Raw genomic sequence first — 20,489 nt, 5'->3', positions numbered from 1 at the left:
CGTTCCAGGCTGTGCAATTTATTGGTGGGGACACCACAACCATCACTGAACCGTCCAATGACATCATTCCAACGGTGTTGTGAGGAAAATAGCTGTTTTGCCAACATGCAAGTTGATAAAAGAAAGTTGAGAAAGAGATCAGCTGCATTTTTTTGAAATTTAGTCAGCTAACTTGACCTGCTCAATATCTGAAGTCTAAAAAAAAACCCTCTGATGAAACAAGTCTGTCTCCATGAACGTCATACCCTTTGTGAATTCAAAGCTATCATTCAACAGTACAAGATACCTTCTGAGTTCACAATCACCACCACCACTCCTCCATCCTTCTGGGAAAGTGATGTTAATAAATATGAATGACCTTCCCCATGGTGCCCTCCATGTATTTTGGATTATAACCACCATTAGCTCCAACCATGTTTGTTTTTCTTGGGGGGGGGGTTCCCCTCAAGTCATACTTTGTCCTTAGTTGCTGTGATGCACCTGCTTTTCAAGGGCAATAATGCAGTTTGTTGCAGGTGTATTTTGCCAGCTGGAAATCAATTGTGGCATCACCATAGATGTTTCTTAGATGGTGCTTTGGTGTTTGAAGCAAAAGTGCATTATGAGCCCTCCCCCCATCTCATTTTGAATGCTGTGCCCATTTCACAGTCCTTCTTCCCCTCCTCCTTTTAATATTTCTTTGGTGGGTGGTCCTCACCAATTTTAGTACTTAAGCATATACATGTAATAAAGAGATAGCAGGATTCTTTCCCGCTGCCCACGTTAGGAAAGGCCTTAAATAATAGCTAGGTAAAGAAGGTCAATTTAAAAGATAGGGGCATACGAACCTGCCATATGCCATTGGCTCATCTAGCTCAGAATTGTTTACACTGACTGACAGTGGCTGTCCAGGGTTTCAGGCAGGAGTTGTTCCCTGCCCTACCTGGAGACTGAACCTGGGTCCTTCTGCATGCAAAGCCAATGCTCTATCACTGAGCTACAACCCTTCCAGCAAGCAGACAGTTTCTGGTCACTAGTCAACCAGTAACTCCCTGTAATGATTTCATCTAAGTGCAGTCAATTCAAACTAGTGTCGGACTTCTGGGTTAGTGCCACCGGCAATGGGCAAAAAAAATGAGAGGCACAAATACAAGATGGGTGACACGTGGCTTGAGAGCAGTACATGTGAAAAGGATCTAGGAGTCTTGGTTGACCACAAACTTGACATGAGCCAACAGTGTGACGCGGCAGCTAAAAAAGCCAATGCAATTCTGGGCTGCATCAATAGGAGTATAGCATCTAGATCAAGGGAAGTAATAGTGCCACTGTATTCTGCTCTGGTCAGACCTCACCTGGAGTACTGTGTCCAGTTCTGGGCACCACAGTTCAAGAAGGACACTGACAAACTAGAACGTGTCCAGAGGAGGGCAACCAAAATGGTCAAAGGCCTGGAAACGATGCCTTATGAGGAACGGCTAAGGGAGCTGGGCATGTTTAGCCTGGAGAAGAGGAGGTTAAGGGGTGATATGATAGTCATGTTCAAATATATAAAAGGATGTCACACAGAGGAGGGAGAAAGGTTGTTTTCTGCTGCTCCAGACAAGCGTACACGGAGCAATGGATCCAAACTACAAGAAAGAAGATTCCACCTAAACATTCGGAAGAACTTCCTGACAGTAAGAGCTGTTCGACAGTGGAATTTGCTGCCAAGGAGTGTGGTGGAGTCTCCTTCTTTGGAGGTCTTTAAGCAGAGGCTTGACAACCATATGTCAGGAGTGCTCTGATGGTGTTTCCTGCTTGGCAGGGGGTTGGACTCGATGGCCCTTGTGGTCTCTTCCAACTCTATGATTCTATGATTCTAAAGTCTGCAAAGTTATCTGTAAAGGACTAAATTTCCATCGGTTAAAACTACAAAACCCCCCTTGGAAGCAGGAGAAGAGGGGGGAAATCTTAAATTGTTCAAGCCTGCAGGAGAGGGAGTAAAGAAAGATAAATTTCTATCGTCTTGAACCTGGGAACGGGCTGTCAAAGATAGACGTTTTGGGAAAGTTCATTGACTGTGAATAATAACGTATGTTGACAGATAGTCAAATAAGAGAAACATATTGACTCCAATGTTTCCTTTTGCACTAAAAGGGAACATAGATTTGAAAAACGAAAGCAATTTTGTTGCTGGATCTGCTTGTAAAAGGATGGATACAAATAGAAATTGTTTCCTCTAGAGGAAGCTTTTGAACGGTTGTTGGAGTGGACCTGGGGAACTCTACAGCTGTAGAGATTAAGGATCGTGAGAAACAGACATTGACCTTGGACAAGAATGTTGACACAGGAAGCCTTAGTGTCTGCTTTGTGCAGGACAAGTGCTTTGTTGGAGCAGCTTCATGCGAAGATGGATTTGATGACTACTGCAACTGATAATTTCGGTCAAACAGCGAACACTGATATAGAACCTGCTCAATAATTGACCCAGGAATCTGCCCTGACAGGGCAAGCCGCAGAGAAGACAAAGGAGGAGGCTGTTGTTGAACCTCAAGTAATACAAGTTGAGAGAGATGTGGCCTTGCAGGAACACAAGCTGTCGTTTCTGATGACTGAATCTGGAGTGAGTCAGACTTGGAGAGACGGAGTCCTGTTGGGACTGGAGATGGCAAGTTGGTTATATCCTCCTATGCAGGGATGTCCTGACTTTTGGGATTTGGTTTTGGGCCAGGAGGAGATTGGAGTGGTCGAGGCCCTCAACTTCGGAGGGACATTGAAGTATGCTTTGGAATATTTTTTGGATTTTAGTGCTAACCATGGAGAACGGGCTGACCGGTTGAGAAGGGATAAAGACATTCTTAGGTTGTTCCCCCGAGATCTACTCCTCAGAGACAAAGGAAGGAAATTAAGTACAAGACCAGCAGAAGACAAAGTAAAGTGCAGGTACAATTATGAAGAAGATCTGCAGAAGGGACATGGAAAAGAGTTAAGAGCTTCGGACATAAGATCACCAGGTTGATGGACTAGATGGAACAGACAGAAAGGACTGACAGAACCCGAGACCAGGAAGAGGAGACAGTGGATGAAGATTGGCAGAAAGTTTAAAAATTCAGTTAGAGAAATATTGCAAAATTAATGACTGTTAGGAAAATATTGGAATGAAACTATTAGGCTTTAGTCAAAATGTTATAAGGAGTTATATATAAATAAGTTTTTAAGTTCTAAGGTTTGTTTTTTTATATATGGTAAGATAAGGCTAAAATAAATTAAGACAACTAAAGGACAGAATACAGTGAAAGATGGAAAGGATTTGCTGAGATAATTAATAATTAGAATACAAAAAAGGGAGGTGTGAGGAGGTCGATGAAACAAGTTAATGAAGATAAGGATATGGGAATATTGGATTTGTTTTTAAATTTATTCTTTTGCTTTTGTTTTTGATTTTAGTGTATCGTATGTTTTGTACTTTTTATTCTCTTTTTACTGATTTGTATTGTTTAATCTCTTTTTTCTTCCTTTTTCTTTTTCTTTTCTTTTTTTATGTAACTTTAAATTCTCAATAAATATCATTTTTTAAAAAAACAATTCAAACTAGTGTCTGTACTCCTGTCAAGATTTCATATCCCTATTTAGGCTATTTATATTGCACAAGCTTCTCATCTCCAATTCGCCCATAGCACTTCTCTTCCCCTTCTGTATTCATTTTAAGCAACGTATGAGTCATATCCAAGGAGCTCCAATCATCCACCATCTATGCCACCCACTTTGCTTAGGTGTGCAATTACCTGATGCGGAGGTCATCATCCTCTGCTCCCCAGCCCCAGTAGTTGTTAGAAAATCCATTCACCTTGGAAAATTGCTCTCTTGTTAGAGCAGTTACACCCCCAAAGTATCCTTGGTAACGCAACCTAGGAACAAATAAGAAGTGGTGGAGAAAAAGTCTTTTCAGAAAGTGGCATAAACCCAAACATAGCCTTTATCAAAAACTATTTTATAGCCAGAAAAAAGTTCAGTTACCCATCTGCTGAAGCAAAAAAAATGAATAATGAAGTGTGTGTAGAGATATGCTCTCAGGGGCCTTGCCATGTCCTGAGCAAGCAGTGTTAGCTCACCTATGGCATGAAATCTGACTCAAAGACATTTCATTCTGTGAAATGGAAAAAGCCCTACAGATATAAAATATGATGGACAATGGACAGGACAACCGGTAGGGGAAGCTCCTTGAAGATGGGTAAGGCTGTGTACATATATACATAAAAAGCACTCCACATCTTTCTCCCAGGCTGGCAACTAGCAGCCCTAAGGCTAATTTTATGTAGCTGTTGGGTCTAATTTCAGAAGCCCTTTGCCCAGCATTCAGCTCATACCACCTGTAAGAATAACTCATCCATCCACCAGCAGCCTACTGCAGAGGAAAAGAGAGGTGGAGAAGAAAGAGAATGGGGTAGTCCCACCCACACTTTGATCTGGCCCCACCTGCTTCTAGCTTCATGTTCACACACAGATGACATGTGGTCCCTTACAGATTACACTCAAGAGGGAGCAGAGTTGCTCACCCCATTGCTTAGAAAAACATGCAGAGGAAAAAGTGAGTCATGCCAGGTCTCTCTCACCTTCCCAGAAACTGTATCCACCTTCTGTCTTATGATGGCTCCCAAGGCAAGCTTTTTTCTCATGGGGACCAAGATGGGTTGCAGTGTGTGTGTGCGCGCACACACATGCACATAGGATGGGTGGCTAGGGTGCCTGCTTCAATTCTGCTTGCAAAATTCAAGCAATGGTAATCACCTGTTGTTAGCGTCCCTACTTGTATCACTATGAAAGGGCAAGTTCTCTCTCCCAGCTCCTACCTGTAGCCTGTGCTGTTTCTACCCACTACCAAGTGCTTTGGCTGACTGCCACACATGTAAATGTTGAAGTCATTCTCTGGTACCAAGTCCACATCATGGAATATGAAACAATCCCAGTTCTCTTCCTTCAGGGCCTCCAAATATCCCACATTCAGCAGTTTTGCTCTGTTAAACTTGGCACTCCCAGCCTGCAAACAAGAAAAGGAAGCAATTTACGTCAGACCTGTTAAAACCAAGTAAACTTCCTATCAGGATGCTCTCCTGATCACATGTTTACAGTATCCTTTCCTGGCTCACAGCAACTGTACCACAAAAGCAGCTGTGGGATTGAGAGAAAAGGTAAGGGAAATATTGTAAATGAATAAAAACATATGTGTGTTTTGAGCCCAATCCAGCTCTAGCTGCAAACAACTCGTCTTGCATATACAGTGTCTCTCATCCCATCAGCAGCCACCCTTCCTGGCTGCCTGTAAAGGAGAACACAGGGCAGCAACGGTGCCCTCCATTAACTTGGCTGAGACCAGCTACCATTTGACTGTTCCCCTCCTAGAACTGCCTCAATCAGTAGCTCTTCCATCTGAACTATTGCTAAGACCATTGGCTGCTTAATCTATTCAAATGTCTTGTGGTTGTTTTTACCTAGGTCTTGGGCTAAATTGGAAATTTTATTTTTTGTTCTTGTAGTTTTACTTGTTTACCTTATAACAGAATTGTTAAGTCGCTGGGAAAGATCTCCACAACCCATGGTCATTGACTACAACAGAGGTATGATAATTTAAACATTTAGTATTCAGTTTGCAACTTAAGTTTTAAAATACAGGAGTATGGACTCCTTTCTTGGAATGACAATATTAATCATCTGCCTGTTTACCCAGAAGTAAGTCCCACTGTGTTCAATGGGGCTTATTCACTAGTAAGAATAATTAGGACTGCAGCCTCAAACTTATATTTTGCATTGTAAAGTTCACTAGCATTGGCCATATTTCATTCACTCTACAATAAAAGAAGATTTTAAATTGAATATTAATTTCCTTTCTGTGTAACAGACAATATTGTTTTGCCCCCACTTATTCTTCTACAAACATATATAAAAAATACATATTTTCCTTCTCCTTCAGCAACCTAAAGCCTGTTATAATGGCAAGGATGTGTACACTTTCTTATGGAGAACAGAGACACTCACAAAAGCATTCAGAACTCTTCCGGAATAGCATTCACCAGGCAAACAGGAAATGAATAAAAGATGAAAAGCCTTCTTAAAAGGAAAAAAGAGCTCCTCTTTTCTCTTTCATACAGAGATGGTTTTATAAAAACCAAGTATTGACAAATGAATATTAATAGCATACTATTAGCTGCTTTTGTTTTAAATTAGACTGAGACTGCCAAGATGAAGCAAGTTGTCACTTCAGCACTGAACTTGAGACTCTAGGCAGCTTCAGGCAAAAAGCAGGTGCTGCAAAAGGACAGGTGGTCCACCTAAGCTTAGTATTGTCTCCAACAGGGGAAAGGAATCTTTGAACCCAAGAGCCACATTTGTTCCTGGGCAGCCTTTCAAGGGCCAGGTGTCAGTAGGGGCAGGGCCAAAGGCAAAACGTAATGCCTTGGTGAAAATGAAATGAAAACCCTACCCTTGTATAGTAGGGTAGTTTATACACACATTCACACTCTCATTTTATCCTCCATCCAGATGAGCAAGAGGCATATTTATTATTATTATTATTATTATTATTATTATTATTATTATTATTATTATTATTACTACCACTACTATTACTACCCCACCCATCTGACTGGGTTGCCCCAGCCACTCTGAGTGGCTTCTAGCTTATATAAAAACATAATAAAACATTAAACAATAAAAAGATCCCTATACAAGGCTGCCTTCAGATGTTCTTCTGAGTTTAAGGATACATTCCAGCCAGGCAAACAAACTCAAGAAGGGTGTGAAGCTGGGATAGACCTGGGTAGAGGTCTGAGGGTCACATTTGTCCCCCAGGCCAGAGGTTCCCCAGTCCAGGCCTACAGACTTGGAAGCAGTTCTTCACAGCTTCAGACAAGGGTCTTCCTTAGGCCTACCAGGGGATGCCAGGATCGCTGTGTAGAATGTCAGTGGAAAGTGGAAAGTCAGCCCTTAAGGAATTAGTTCTAGCCAAGTGTACAGCACTTGCAACATACCATATTTTTTGCTCTTTAAGACTCCCTTTTTCCCTCCTAAAAAGTAAGGGGAAATGTGTGTGCGTCTTATGGAGCGCATGCAGGCTGCGCAGCTATCCCAGAAGCCAGAACAGCAAGACGGATTGCTGCTTTCACTGCATAGTGATCCCTTCTTGCTGTTCTAGCTTCTGAGATTCAGAATATTTCTTTCTTGTTTTCCTTCTCCAAAAACTAGGTGCGTCTTGTGGAGTGAAAAATACGGTACTTCAATGTATCTAAAAATTTAGCCCACCTCACCTGATTAGATGACGAATACATGTGCAAATATTACTTCTGAGCAGAAGACTGGTGCAGTTTAAGGAATGGAACTCTCATCCCCTAGCCCCAATAATTTGTATTATTCCAGGAGATTTGGAAATGGTTATCACATTCCTCATTTAGGTTCTCACTAAGCCAGAATGTAATGGTGTAGAAAAGAGCATCAAACCAATGTCAATTTGGTCTACTTAAGAGTATTACATCCATCATGGAACTCAAGGTGGTGGACATGGGATTCCCAAGCCTCCTATCCAAGCCCTGACCAGACCCAAACCTGCTTTGCTACAGCGATGTGGCTGCATTATACCCCTCTGACCCCATCTTGATCCATGTAGCTTACAAGCCTAGGAACAGGAGCAGCCAATAAAATAATGGATAGGTAAAGCAGCTCTAGAGGGCAAGAGACCCAGATGTACCATCTCCAGTTTCCACTGTAATCCTTTTTTAAAAAATAAAAAATTGACTTGATAACGTATTATTTATTAATAGGAGACTGACTTATGAAACGTGAAGCGTGAGCCAAGAATGTGTGTCTCTACTGCTATAAATGCTGCCACATTTTGCGCTCAAGGGAAGATGAAGGCCAAAGAACATTTTATTCTTTACAAAAACCACCACCTCTAAAGCAGTGAGTGCAAGGGAACTTCACCAAGCGTAGCCGAAGGAAGTCAGGCACACATGAAAACGCGAGCCAAGCCCCAGGACACAAACAGGCAATTATTTGAGCAAGACACATTTCTCAAGCCTGGCAGCTTTGAGAACAATGCTCTACCAACAGTGCATAAAGTTAATTTGCCACCCGCTCCGCTTAATTCATCTGATCTGCTTTAAGCTCTTGCAGCAGAAGACGAAACTCATCAGGACCGGTGCACATGGGGACTCCTAACCGCTGGTAACACACTGATATGGATTTGTATCAGGACTGGGGGAAACGATGTGGAATGTGCCTGAAGCAGTGTTCTGATCCCCAATTGCACAAACAGACACAACAGTCAAAAGACCTCTAGACACAACCACAGGGCAGGAAGGTTTGGATTCACCCCTCATCTCTAGCTGCAGATGTTTTGTATGGACCCACCTGGTGGATGATATAAATGCCATAGTCCAGCTGCTGCCGCTGCAGAAATGGGTGAAGGTGCTCCAGCAGGTACAGCAGGTGCTTCTCTCGGTTGCGATGTGGAATCAATATTGCGACACGTTGCTGAGCTAAGCAGCCTTCTGGGCGATGGCGTCCCTTTGACACTCGAGGATTCTCTTTCTGCACCTCCTCCAGGGTGAGAGATGCCTTAAAGAAAAGCTTGCTAGGGCCTCCTATGGGAAAAGGCATGACTTCAGTCTCATCTTCGTAAACTATAAACACAGCTGCTGTAAGTCGTAAGAGCAAATTAACTTAAATGCTTAGGAATCTGCGAAGCCATTTCGGAGACTGAGGAGGTTTATTTGATGCTTTGTTTTTTTAACTTGGAACTATACACTAAAATCTTTTGTAAGCAGCTAGATTTGGCCAGCAAGCTACTCTTTAAGTTACCTAAGGGGAAAGGGGAGGATGATTGGGGGCGGGCAAGCAATATTCTTCCTCAATGTGGTCAGCTGTCAATTAGGCCTTCCATCCAGAGGTTCCCGGGGGCTCCTACCTTTGACTCTGTACCATAATCCTAAGAGCAGGCTAGAAACATAACCCCAAAACTGGGAACTAGTAACTGCAAACCATAAAGGGAACTCTGCAAAAATTGTAAAGCAGTGGAAGGTAAGACGACCACAAGTTCACCATCCCTGTTATTAAGGTCAGACTCATACATTATTGGTGTGGTACAGGAATAGCTTTTCCACTTGGTCCAGCAATATCTGAATAGTGGAATTATGTGGGGTGCCTCGATTATGGAGGAGATGCTCACATTAGCACTGTTGGCTGCCATCTCACAAGTTTCAGCACAGAAATGGAAATTTCTCAAAGGATCTCCATGGAATTCTAATATTTGTTGGCATAGGATTCAGCCACAGAACTGTGACATATGAATCATGTTTTTGAATAGTACTAGAAGATATGTCAGACGGAGAAATGTAAGGCCAAGAGGAAAACAGAATGCTGATTTTTACAAGCTACAAGTGTTTTCTCATCTATGTGCAAATGACAAATTCTCCTTAAGACAGGGATAGGAACTGGATCTGGACAGCAGGCTGGATCCCAATCTCCGCCACCTACTGTGGGCCAAATGTGAAAGGTGGGAGGGACTGCCCACCTGTCAGTCACCTGACATCACAATGACACCAGTTGACCTGTTTTCATCCCATGAGGCCTGCAAGCCCTGACAATCAGCTGATCATTGGTGTTTGCAGAAAGCCCTGCACAGCTCTTTGAAGCCCTGACAATCTGTTGATAGTTGGGGCTTCAAAGCCTAATGGACAGCTCCCTGCTAGCTCCACCAATCACCTGATCATTGGTGGCTTGCAAGAACCACACAGAGCACTATACACAGGGCTCTGCAGACGCAATCTCCTTTTTGGCACAGCTGCAACTTTACCTGCCTCACTCCCAACACCTTGCATAACATTGGGGTATGGCAGGTGGATATGGCTTGGTCAAATCAGCCTTGCAGGTCCAATGGGGAGGCCTGGCAGCCCTGATTAGGCACACAAGCCTGAAGTCTCTCCCCCCCCCCCCGATGCCTTAAGGATTTTTTTTTGGGGGGGGAGGGAATCCTCCCCTCTTTGACTTCTTAGCTAAAGCCCCAAAATCCATGAAGTCTTGCTTTAAGACTGAGATTGGAAAACATGGATCAACTTACGCAGATACGGAGACAGAGAGGGACACGGGGGCCTCATTACGGGCAGTTTCACAGTAGGCATGGTGCTCTTGTCCGGATTTTCCGTTCGCTCCTCTGTGATAGTGGTTGGTTTTCGGAAACTCCCCACGATGCTTTTTGCTCTTGGAGTTTCGTGCACGGCATCCACTAAGTAAGTGGAAGTGGCCCAGCCCACCAATAAGACACACAAGGTGAATAGAATGAGCAGCTTGAGCTTGTAGGAGACGTGAAGGCTGGCATAGCTCAAGCCCATGGCCTTGCCTGGTTTATACGCTGCTCCCTCAACACTGTCCTTGACGTCTCCTTGTCACAGTGCACTTTGAGGAGAGCAGGAAAGTCAAGACGAAACAAGGAGTTCTGTGACGCCGCATTCTGACAAGTCGCCTCTGACTTTTGAACTCATGTCTTTCTAGCTGAACGATAAGCGGAAGGCAGGCATTACAAGAGTCGACCTGTTCAGAGAGAGACGAAAAGGTCATTCTATGCCATCACCCCTCCAACCTTTAAACAGAAGAACTCCTATTTTCATATACATTTGAAAGCAGCCTTAACCCCCCCCCGCGCTTCTCCTCATCAGCCATATCATCCTAAGATGACAAGGTAGCATTAGAATAGGGCAAGACACCAATGGTTCCTCCCCCTGCAAGTACATTATTAACACAACAGTAGGAGAAATGCAATGCAGATAGGTAAAAAATAAGCTCATTAAATGCTAAACAAACACACACACACACACACACACACACTGTTCAATCTGCAAGTTCAAGCATGGCATTTCAGTCTCAGCTCAGCAAACAGCAATGCAAAAAGGAAGTAGGGAGGCTGAAGCATGTACTCTGAATATATGATCTGATGTCTGGTAGATAGACAAGGTGCGTGATTTTGAGGAATGCATCTTTGCAATGCTATGTGCCAAACAACTGATGCAGGAAAAATAAGGGGATAAATACATTGGGGTTAAAAAGTGCAAAATCAACTAAGCAGAAATTTTAAAAAAGTTGTAGAAAGTGATTAAATATGCAATAGGGATAGAAAAATAAAAAGCACAAGAATTAAGCCATTGCATGGACAGTTTCTCACATACAGTATCTTGTTTCCACTTGTTAAAGTTACAAGTTTGTGGCAAGCTCTAAAACCAGCAAACTATAATTCGCACCTGCCCTCTAAGCAAATAATGCTTTGCAACAAACCTGCAACTAACTAAGCAAGTGGAATATACAAGGAAAGATGACAAAAAGAGCATTTTTCCATACCACCAACTCATGAGATGTGTAGTTTCAGGGTTCACTATGTTTTGTAATTTTTTTCTTGTAATTGTATGTTTTTGTTTAACCATTTTTAATGTATTTTTAAATTGTTGTAACCCACCATGATACCTTAGGGTGAAGGGCAGATAATAAATAATAATGTTAATACACATTCAAAATAAGCAATATGGCGAAAAGGCACTGTGATCGTGAGACCTCAGGACATGGTGTAGCTCCAATGCAAGTATAGGATATATTATCTGACGGTGTTTTGTTGTTTTCCAGTATTAACTATGAACTGCAGCTTTGGCAGTAATGCTCATTTATTTATTCACAATTATATACAGCAATGGTGTCTTTGTGTATTGAGAAATGGCTGCAAATAGGAGACTGCAAGGTTCTGTATTGACTTGGTGTGGATATATACCATTGAATGGAAATGACCTGTGTTTTTCTCCACCAGTAACTAATGGCCCATTTTAAGCATTTGAAAACCACAGACACAAAGACACTGCATAAATAAATGTATAAAGCGGGAGAGGGGAACAGTTTTTCAGTCCAGGGGCTGCATACTCTTGCAGGCAACCTTCTGGATGCTATATGTCAGAGCTGGGTGGCAAAAGGGGGGATGAGGCAACAGATGTGACTCTCAGATTTGTACAGAAGGCTAAATTCCAGCAAAAGAACAATTCAGAGCTTTCTACGTGCACACACACGTCCACCCAGGCACTCAAGGAGAGAGCAGGGCAGGGCAGGGCCGGTGAGGGTGCAGCCTGGAGAAAGTCCCAAGGGCCAGACAAAGAAGCACCCAAGCCTTGGGTTCCCCGCTTCTGTGTTAGGATATCCCATACAGAAAGGCATGTGGTGCAAGCACGAAATAAGACATAGTGGAACCTCGTGTTACGGACGGGATCCGTTCCAGAGGCCAGTCCGTAACACAGAACTGACACAAGCATGAAGTGCCACATCGGCGCACGGCGCGATTTAGCGCTTCTGTGCATGCGGCAAAACCCGGAAGTAACCCGTTCTGGTACTTCCGGGTTGCCGTGGGACATAACACGAAAACACGTAACCTGAAGCGGACGCAACATGAGGTATGACTGTACTGACTGGGCCATGCTGTTTTTATTGCAATTATCTGTATGTGGTTTTTTTTAATTATTCCACCCCCACCCCACCCCACTTTCAGCTGTTCTTATTTTAATCTGTAAGCCGCCTTAAGTCCCTGTAAGGGGAAAATATGATGTAATAAATATAACAGAGCATTAACTTTGCATGCAGAAGGCCTTAGGTTTAATCCCCAGCATCTCCAGGTAAGACTGGAGAGAAGCTGCCAGTCAGTTCAATAGGGAGCTAGATGGACTAAGAGTCTGACTTAGTATAAAGCAGCTTCCTATGCTCCCAAAGGAAATTTTAGGAGAACATCAGAAAAGGCTGGAAAGCACAGACTAAGTTCATTTGCATTCCTTACACATGCAGGCAGATACACTTCTACCTAAAAAAAAAACCTTGAAGGCAAGGTCAGCTGAAAATACCGACAAGAGATAACCTGAAAGTGAAAGAACTAAGACCTGAGTTCAATGAATGCTTTTAAATTCACCCCTTTCCCGACTTTCATCATTTCTAATATGGCTTCAGCTGTCCTTCTTGCTCTCTACGCTGAAAATCCTTCCCCTGGAGTAAACGTGATCAAGCTCCCATTTAGCCTGGTCCATTCAGCCTGCAACAGAGACTCGAGTCAAAGATACAACCCATCCACTCGCTCCCGTTTCCTTCCTGCTGTCTGAGCCAAGAGAAAGCGAGCCCCTTAGACTTACTTGATCCTGCCACCGCTGCTCCTCTTCCTGCTGCGGTGAAGCTGTTTTGTCCTTATCGCAGCTACGAGGGCTCCAGTGCCAAGTGGCAGGGCACTTTTCAGACCTGAAACCCCACACCATAAAGGAACCTCTGTTGCCTCTCAGGGATTCAGGAGGAGTCTGCTCAAAACTGCAGGAGCCACTGAAAGAAAAGTCAACAGTTTCAGCCTTCCCCTGTTAGAAAGCCACTCCCTCACCCCTTCCGAGACATTTAATTCCTCCCACCACTTCTCTCTTCTTTCTAGAAAGATGTGAAAAGAAGCCACATCAGGGAAATTCTGGAGAGCTGGAGCAGGGAAACACTCACAGATGCCTGTGCAAAAGTGGCCTCACAAAATCGGTTGCCAAAACATACAAGGCCAGATTTATTTCTGTCCTGCAGGTTTCTCTGCCTTTGTAGGAAGTCATAGATCACAGAACTGTAGAGCTGGAAGGGGTCACAAGGGTCATCTAGCCCAACCCCCTGCAATACAGGAATCTTTTGCCCAATGTTCATGACCCTGAGGTCATTTTGCCCAATGTGAGGCTTGAACCCACAACCCTGAGGGTAGGAGTCTCATGCTCTACCAAGTGAGCTGTCCCAGCTTCAAGATATAGCACCAATTTCTTTGTGAGTTAAATGTACCATATATGCCACCCACACAGAATAGCTCCTGGGTTAATAATAAATAAAACCAGTTTGGAGAAGAGCTGGTTTTTTTATAACAGTAATCAGACATGCGCTTTGAATGCAAACAGCCCAAAGTACAATCTCCGGTGTCTTCAAGAAGGGGTAAGAAGGTTCCCTGCCTTAAACCATGGAGAGCAGCGGCTAGTCAGGTAGTGGACAATACAGAACTCAATGAACCAGTGGTCTGACTCAGAATAAGGTCAGCTTCCTACGTTTCTGGTCTATAAACATGAAAAGGGAAGCAACATATAAAGACCAGAGTGGGAATCAACTAAATTTTACTTAGTAGACACAATGAAATTAATCAACATGACTAAGTTAGGTCCATTAATTTCAATAGGTCTACTCTGAGCTCAATCAATGCCACCCCAGCATAGGAATAGCAGATTCCCACCCTCCTTACCCTGCACTTTGCTTCTTCATTTACACGTTACAAACCCTGCTAAGGAGTTTTAGCAGCCAAAGTGCTCCCAAATTCAACAGTTATGTAAGAAGCAAGTTGCCCAGGAAGTCCAACATGTTTGTAACAAACAGTTTGTATAATCTGGTCTGGAAATGAAACCTGAGGATTCAAATGAATGCATAGGAGCAGAATTTCAACCAGGCTTTAACCAGGTTAACACTTGAGTTTATATGTGATCTGAGCACCACAATGCAGCTGCATTACTAGCATCTGTCTTGTTTAATTTGGTTCATTCACCCCCCCCCCCAAATCACTTCATAGCCATTTAACAATTAACAGTCATTCTTGCTTCAATCTAAACTTATGATATATCCTAGGAAACGCTTCCTCCCCCTTCGTGCTTAGGAAATCTAGAATTTCAGATGTCCTCTGACAAGTAGTAATAAACTCTAGTTTTATGATCTGTTTGCCAGTCTATAAAGGAAAAGAAACACTTCTTCTGCTGCCTTCTGCACACTAGGCATAATTACTGAAATTCCCTATGCCAGATAAGACAACAGACTCTGGATGATAGGTGTCAAGTGGACAATGTAATCTCCCTTTGTCCTCCTACAGCTTCCAGCTGGTGGTGCTGTAGGTGCTTAAACAGTGACCTTCATTTAGGAAAAGTACGGTAATCTGTTCTTGCTCCATTGAAATCAATGAGGCTGGTTAGTTGTAATCCAAGCATATTCTATTCATTTATGTGTGGCTTCTGGCATCATTAAATTTTTCTGGCTTGGCTCCAACACTTAGAGCAATTACTAATATTAACTTCAAATGTGATAAAGCAACTTTCTGAGTATATAAATATCCTGCTTCTGGGAGTTGGAAAGCAAAGGATCCAAATCATTCTGGGAATCTTGCACTATCTTTTGGAACTGCTGCCCTGGTGAGAAAAAGCAGTGTACCTTGCAGATGCCACAGAGCAAGGCAGTTTCTATTAGCAAAACCAAAGAAAAAGTCAGCCACACATATCGAGACAAATTATTTCCTCAGGTGATGATTGCATCCAGAAAATTAATTAGAAGTTGGTTCAATTAAAAGAGGTGCAGCAACGCCTGTGCACAAACACTCATTAAGTTTCAGCAATAAAAGGGAGTAATAAAGAGACCCATGCTGGGATGGGAGAGGCAGCAAATTAAATAGCAGGCTCTGAACTTCCGTCTCCTGTCTGTTGAGGCACTGTCAGCACTCATTTGATGTACAACAGCTGCAATCCTAATCCTGGTGCATTCCCTGGTGCTGCCACATAATGATGCATACGGTGGGGCTATAAGGCAAGGTTAGTAGCAACAACCCTAAAGAGCCCTCTCTTCCTTTCATTTTCACCGCTTGCAACTTCACCTTGTAGCCACTGCCCACTTTGGCCCTGCTGCCAACTTCAAAGACTGGGGTTACTAAAGAAAATGGCCAGGACTTTGCTCCAGATAGTTTTCAGGTAGAGGAGCACAACTCAAACTGCACAATCCTTCTGTCAAAGCAAAGCACCCTTCAGTTGTGTCAAACTGGCTCAGCATCTTTCAGAGCAAACAGCAGCAGGAGGGGGGATGAGAAGGCGTTTTTTTGTGGGAAACCAGTGTGACAGACTCTGTTGTGAGCTCAATTCATATTGCCCCCGAACCCAAGGCTTCTTTTTATTCTTCAAAATAAAGAAACAGCAACATCTGGTGCACTTTTCAAAAAGCATGATTAAAACGAAGTATGATTTGGCCCCTAAAAGGAACTTGCAGGAGGAAGTGAGAGATAGGAATAACTCTCCCTGTCTCCCCATGGTGCTTTTCACTGACAGTCCAACAGGACTGCAAACTTACCTAAGGAGAATCACATCGGCAATGTAATGGTGATCTTTTGAAGTGAAAATGAAAGCAACTACCGTAATAGAGGAAAGAGGGAAGGGGGAAAGGAGGGAGAAAAGGCCACAGCTGCTAAGTGTAAGTGATTGGGGATTATGGGCGTTGTCCCTATTCTAGAATGTAATCTGTAAAGTATCAAATGTTGGAATTGTATTTACTAATAAAAGTAACTACGCTTTATAGAAGTTAAGCTCAAGTATCAAATGTATTTCTGCAAATGTCAACAAAAAAATGAGATTAATCATCCAATGTAAACTGTTTTAACACATAGTTCTTAATAGCACGTAACAGTGCAGACGAGCGACTTCTGGAGTAAAAGGATCATTCAGCCAGCTGGGTGCAGTGCTGAGAAAAATTAGGTCTAGGGGCCGAATGCAGCTCTCCAGTCTTTTCCATATGGCCCTTGGAAGTCTCCCAAGGCCATAACACTCACTGACCCTGCTCTTCCTTGAGTGTTTTTGCCTGGCTAGAATTGGTCCTTAAAGTATAATGCTTCTTGCTTGTCCAAACAGAGGATGCCGAGTTGTGCATGTAAGAAACCTCTTGAGTTTTGCATGCCTAGCTTGTAGCCAACTGTACAAAGGCAAGGGTGCATACCTGCCCCACCTACTTTGGTCCCTGCCCCACGCACCAGGGGCACGCAATCCTCAGGTTGCCCACAAGGAAACACATCCTTTGAGTTGAAAAAGGTACCCTATTCCAGGACCAGAGGATCAGGTTCAAATCCCCATTCATATATAAAGCTCACTGAGTAGCCCGGGGTAAATCATCCACTCTCACTCTAGCGTAACCTACCTCAAATGGTTGTCATCCGGCTCACACACCTCTGTGGCCTCCTTAAAGGAGAGACCTAACAGAGACAAACAGCTGTATGGGACTCCGGGCAGCCGCCTCCCAGACAAGCCTCCCTTTTCGAGTCAGCCATCAACCAAAGCCTTGTGTACAGATTCACAGCATTCCAGGCGCATTCCTTGAATTTCCCCCTGGCAGCCACCCAAGTCCATGCACTATCCCAACCAGAGCTTTATGAGAACTGAGAGGAAGTAGAAAAAAACATGTGCTCTACAGTGGTACCTTGGGTTACGTACCTAATTCGTTCCGGAGGTCTGTTCTTAACCTGAAACTGTTCTTAACCTGAAGCACCACTTTAGCTAATGGGGCCTCCTGCTGCAGCTGCTGCCGCGCCGCTGCTGCACGGCTTCTGTTCTCATCCTGAAGCAAAGTTCTTAACATGAAGCACTATTTCTGGGTTAGTGGAGTCTGTAACCTGAAGCGTATGGAACCTGAAGCGTATGTAGCCCGAGGTACCACTGTATAGAGTTCTGTTTTAAAACACACAGAGAGAGAAAATGCATTAAACACTCATTCGTTTCCACTGGGCGTTTTATATACCTCCCAGGCATAGCAGGATCTCCTGTGAGGACCCTCCCAAACGCCAAGAGCCCCTTCCTCCCCTGGAAGCCCCCATGGAGCAGCGCTACTTGTGTTGTGAGACGCGCATTTTACGCACCTCCGGCTTGAAAAGCGCCAGGCTGCGCTACTTACCCCCCAAGATGCCTGGTCTTACTCGCCACCCCCAAAACCCCGGAGACTTCGACGGAGCGGTGCGCCCCCTAAACCCGCTGCCCCGCCACGCCGCCCCCGCCGGTCTCCTCACAGGCAAGTCCCGCCGCGCTCAGGGGGCTCCGGCTGTCCCTTTACCTTCGGAGGAGGCCCGCCGACCACAGCGGGGGTTTTACGCCCGAGAAAGCGCTCGCGGGCTCGGGCAGCCCCAGAGCATCCCTTCCCCGCTCCCCGGAGAGGCCGCTGCTCCTACGCGGGAAGCTGGTACGCGGGAAGCGGGCCGAGGTGCCACGGGGCTCCTTCACGCGCCGCCCGCCCGGGCGCCTCTGGTCCGGCGGCTACACGGGGCTTCGGGTATCAACCCAAATCCCCCGCCAACCACAGAGACACGGACCGAACGGCCGCCTCCGATTAACCATAGAGAGATTCCTCCCGGCAGATAGAGCGTCACGGAGCTTTGCCCACCCCCGCTACAGTTGCCTGGAAACGAGGCCCGGCGTCTCTCTCTCTCTCGCGCGCGCAAGTAGCGGCGCGTCCTGGTTAGCGCGCTTGGCGTCTCCTTTCAAGGGCTCCTCTTCTGTCTCTATGCTTGAAATTGCACCCCATAAGCTTAGGACCATAGACCATCCAAACATTCCCAACCACAGACAACCGTGACCTTGTCAATTCTCCTCCAACAGATGTCCTCGATTGACATAGGACTTCTTCAGCCTATGACATAACTCCAAATGAAGCCATATTAAAATAATAGTGGTGAGATGTTTTCCCTGTATTCAGTAACTTGCAGTGGCAGCTGCTTTTATGATATATGATTAAATTTTGTTTTACAATTTAAAGTACTCATTTAAACATCCTTACAATATCAGTCACTTCCCACCTCTTTCCGTGGTTTATTTTACCTATCATAAATCACTGCATATTTTACAGAAACTATACCATTCAGTATTCCATTATTACATCCATCAAAACTTATTGACACTGTTGAATTTATCTTAACGCTCCCAGCGTTTTCAGCTGCACACAGTTATTTCCCATATATTCAATAAACGTTTTCCAATCTTCTCTGAATGTATGTTCTTCTTGTTCTCTTATTCTATATGTTATGTTCTGCAAGCATATTCTGTCAACTTGAGTTCCTATTATTCTTTGGTTGGGACCTCACCCATTTTCCATTTTGGGGCTAACAAAACACAGGCCGCAATGGTTTTATTATTGTTGGTATGTGATTGGGTTGGAATGGTTATTTATAATTAACTGACGTTTCAATCCTTTATAGCTTATTTTACAACAACCTTAAAATATGATGTTCATACTGTATACTCAAACTGAGTTATTTGGATCACCATGCTACGCTTTGAAGTTCTTCAGTATTTGATGGTTATAGTCATTATGTATCGACTTGCATCTTTGTTGTGTCGAGAGCTGCTTTGATCATATTTGCATGGAAAAGCAGCATATACGTTTAAATTAAATAAATAAATGTTGCAGCCAGTTGTCCTATGCACTGATGGGTTCACTAGGTAATTTGGCACAATTTTCTTACTAAGGCTGTATCGACTTTATGTAATTATTTATTTAAAACATTTCTAAAGACAGGTACCATAAAAACAGCTTTCCAAGATGCACCAGTTGTCTCGCTTATTCTATTTATCCAACATGTGACATTTGTTAATACAATACCTACAGCAGAAGTGTGAAAGCAAGTTTTAATTAACTGCACTGCCGACCTTTCAGGGCAAATTGATTTAAGCCTCATATGCACATATATGCCCACAACAACAAGGAATGTGCATGGTAGAAGAGATTTTAGTTTAGAGATTTTCTTTTAACTTTTGGCACTTGGAAAACTTATTCCTATACCCTACTTTACAGTTATGGTGTAAGTCACATCTTTCTTATTTATTTATTTATTTATTTATACATACCAAGCAACAGCCTTTTAAAACATACACAATGCACTTGTAGTGTTTTTGATGTAGTAGCATACATAAAATAAAGGTGATGCTAAAGGATAAGGATCAGAGTCCTAGGGGTGGAGCAGGGGACTCTAGAGGCAGGTGATGCAAAGATTCAGATCCAAGACTCATAATCACCAGCTTAGATCTAATCTTACCCAAAGCAACATGCATGATAAAGTAAAGGGACCCCTGACCGTTAGGTCCAGTCGTGACCGACTCTGGGGTTGCGGCGCTCATCTCGCTTTATTGGCCGAGGGAGCCGGCGTACAGCTTCTGGGTCATGTGGCCAGCATGACTAAGCCACTTCTAGCGAACCAGAGCAGCTCACAGAAACGCCGTTTACCTTCCCACCGGAGCGGTACCTATTTATCTACTTGCACTTTGACATGCTTTCAAATTGCTAGGTTGGCAGGAGAAGATGCATGATACATACTTATATATTTAAAAACACAATCAAACACTAGGTGGTGCTAACTAACTGATTTATACGAATCTTACCTGAAAACTCTAAAACAGGGCAAGCAGAATATCCTCTGGATGATTAGTAGATTGACAAGAATTTCTGATTGCCAATTATTTATAGCAGCAACAAAATGACCCCCCTCCCCCAAATATAGCTCTGAAAAGATGAACGTGTGGGGTGAACCAGGTGTATTTTGGGGAGGTGTCGACTCTGCAAGACTCTACACAGCTACACCTCTGCCAATTGATTTATATGACTCACGTTTCTGCTACATTTCACAGTGTCACATAAATCTAGAGATCCCACCAGGCAGTTCACATAAACCAAGAGTAAGGAACCTGTAGCCCTTC

The 20,489-nt window shown here is 43.7% G+C and overlaps 1 protein-coding gene across 3 annotated transcripts in view; it reads right to left on the bottom strand.

The window, feature by feature from the left end:
• Nucleotides 1-18,146, bottom strand: part of B4GALT4 (beta-1,4-galactosyltransferase 4) — a 30,096-nt gene extending 11,950 nt beyond the window's left edge. Inside the window, exons 1-7 of one of the 3 annotated variants that reach the window (XM_082221598.1) lie at nt 17,857-18,146; nt 13,149-13,329; nt 12,903-13,051; nt 10,067-10,536; nt 8,359-8,591; nt 4,809-4,996; nt 3,744-3,866 (exon numbers count right to left, since the gene is read on the bottom strand). In XM_082221598.1, coding sequence (XP_082077724.1) covers nt 3,744-3,866; nt 4,809-4,996; nt 8,359-8,591; nt 10,067-10,337 — 815 coding nt within the window. In that variant the 5' untranslated portion in view covers nt 10,338-10,536; nt 12,903-13,051; nt 13,149-13,329; nt 17,857-18,146. The remainder of the gene's footprint in view (nt 1-3,743; nt 3,867-4,808; nt 4,997-8,358; nt 8,592-10,066; nt 10,537-12,902; nt 13,052-13,148; nt 13,330-17,856) is intronic. The other 2 variants (XM_082221597.1, XM_082221596.1) reach the window with 2 other exon arrangements.
• Nucleotides 18,147-20,489: the final 2,343 nt, after the last annotated feature.

The sequence above is a fragment of the Podarcis vaucheri genome (assembly GCF_965113315.1).
Source record: "Podarcis vaucheri genome assembly, chromosome: 4".
In the NCBI taxonomy this organism is placed as follows: Eukaryota; Metazoa; Chordata; class Lepidosauria; order Squamata; family Lacertidae; genus Podarcis; species Podarcis vaucheri.
This window is presented reverse-complemented; position numbering and strand designations above follow the sequence as displayed.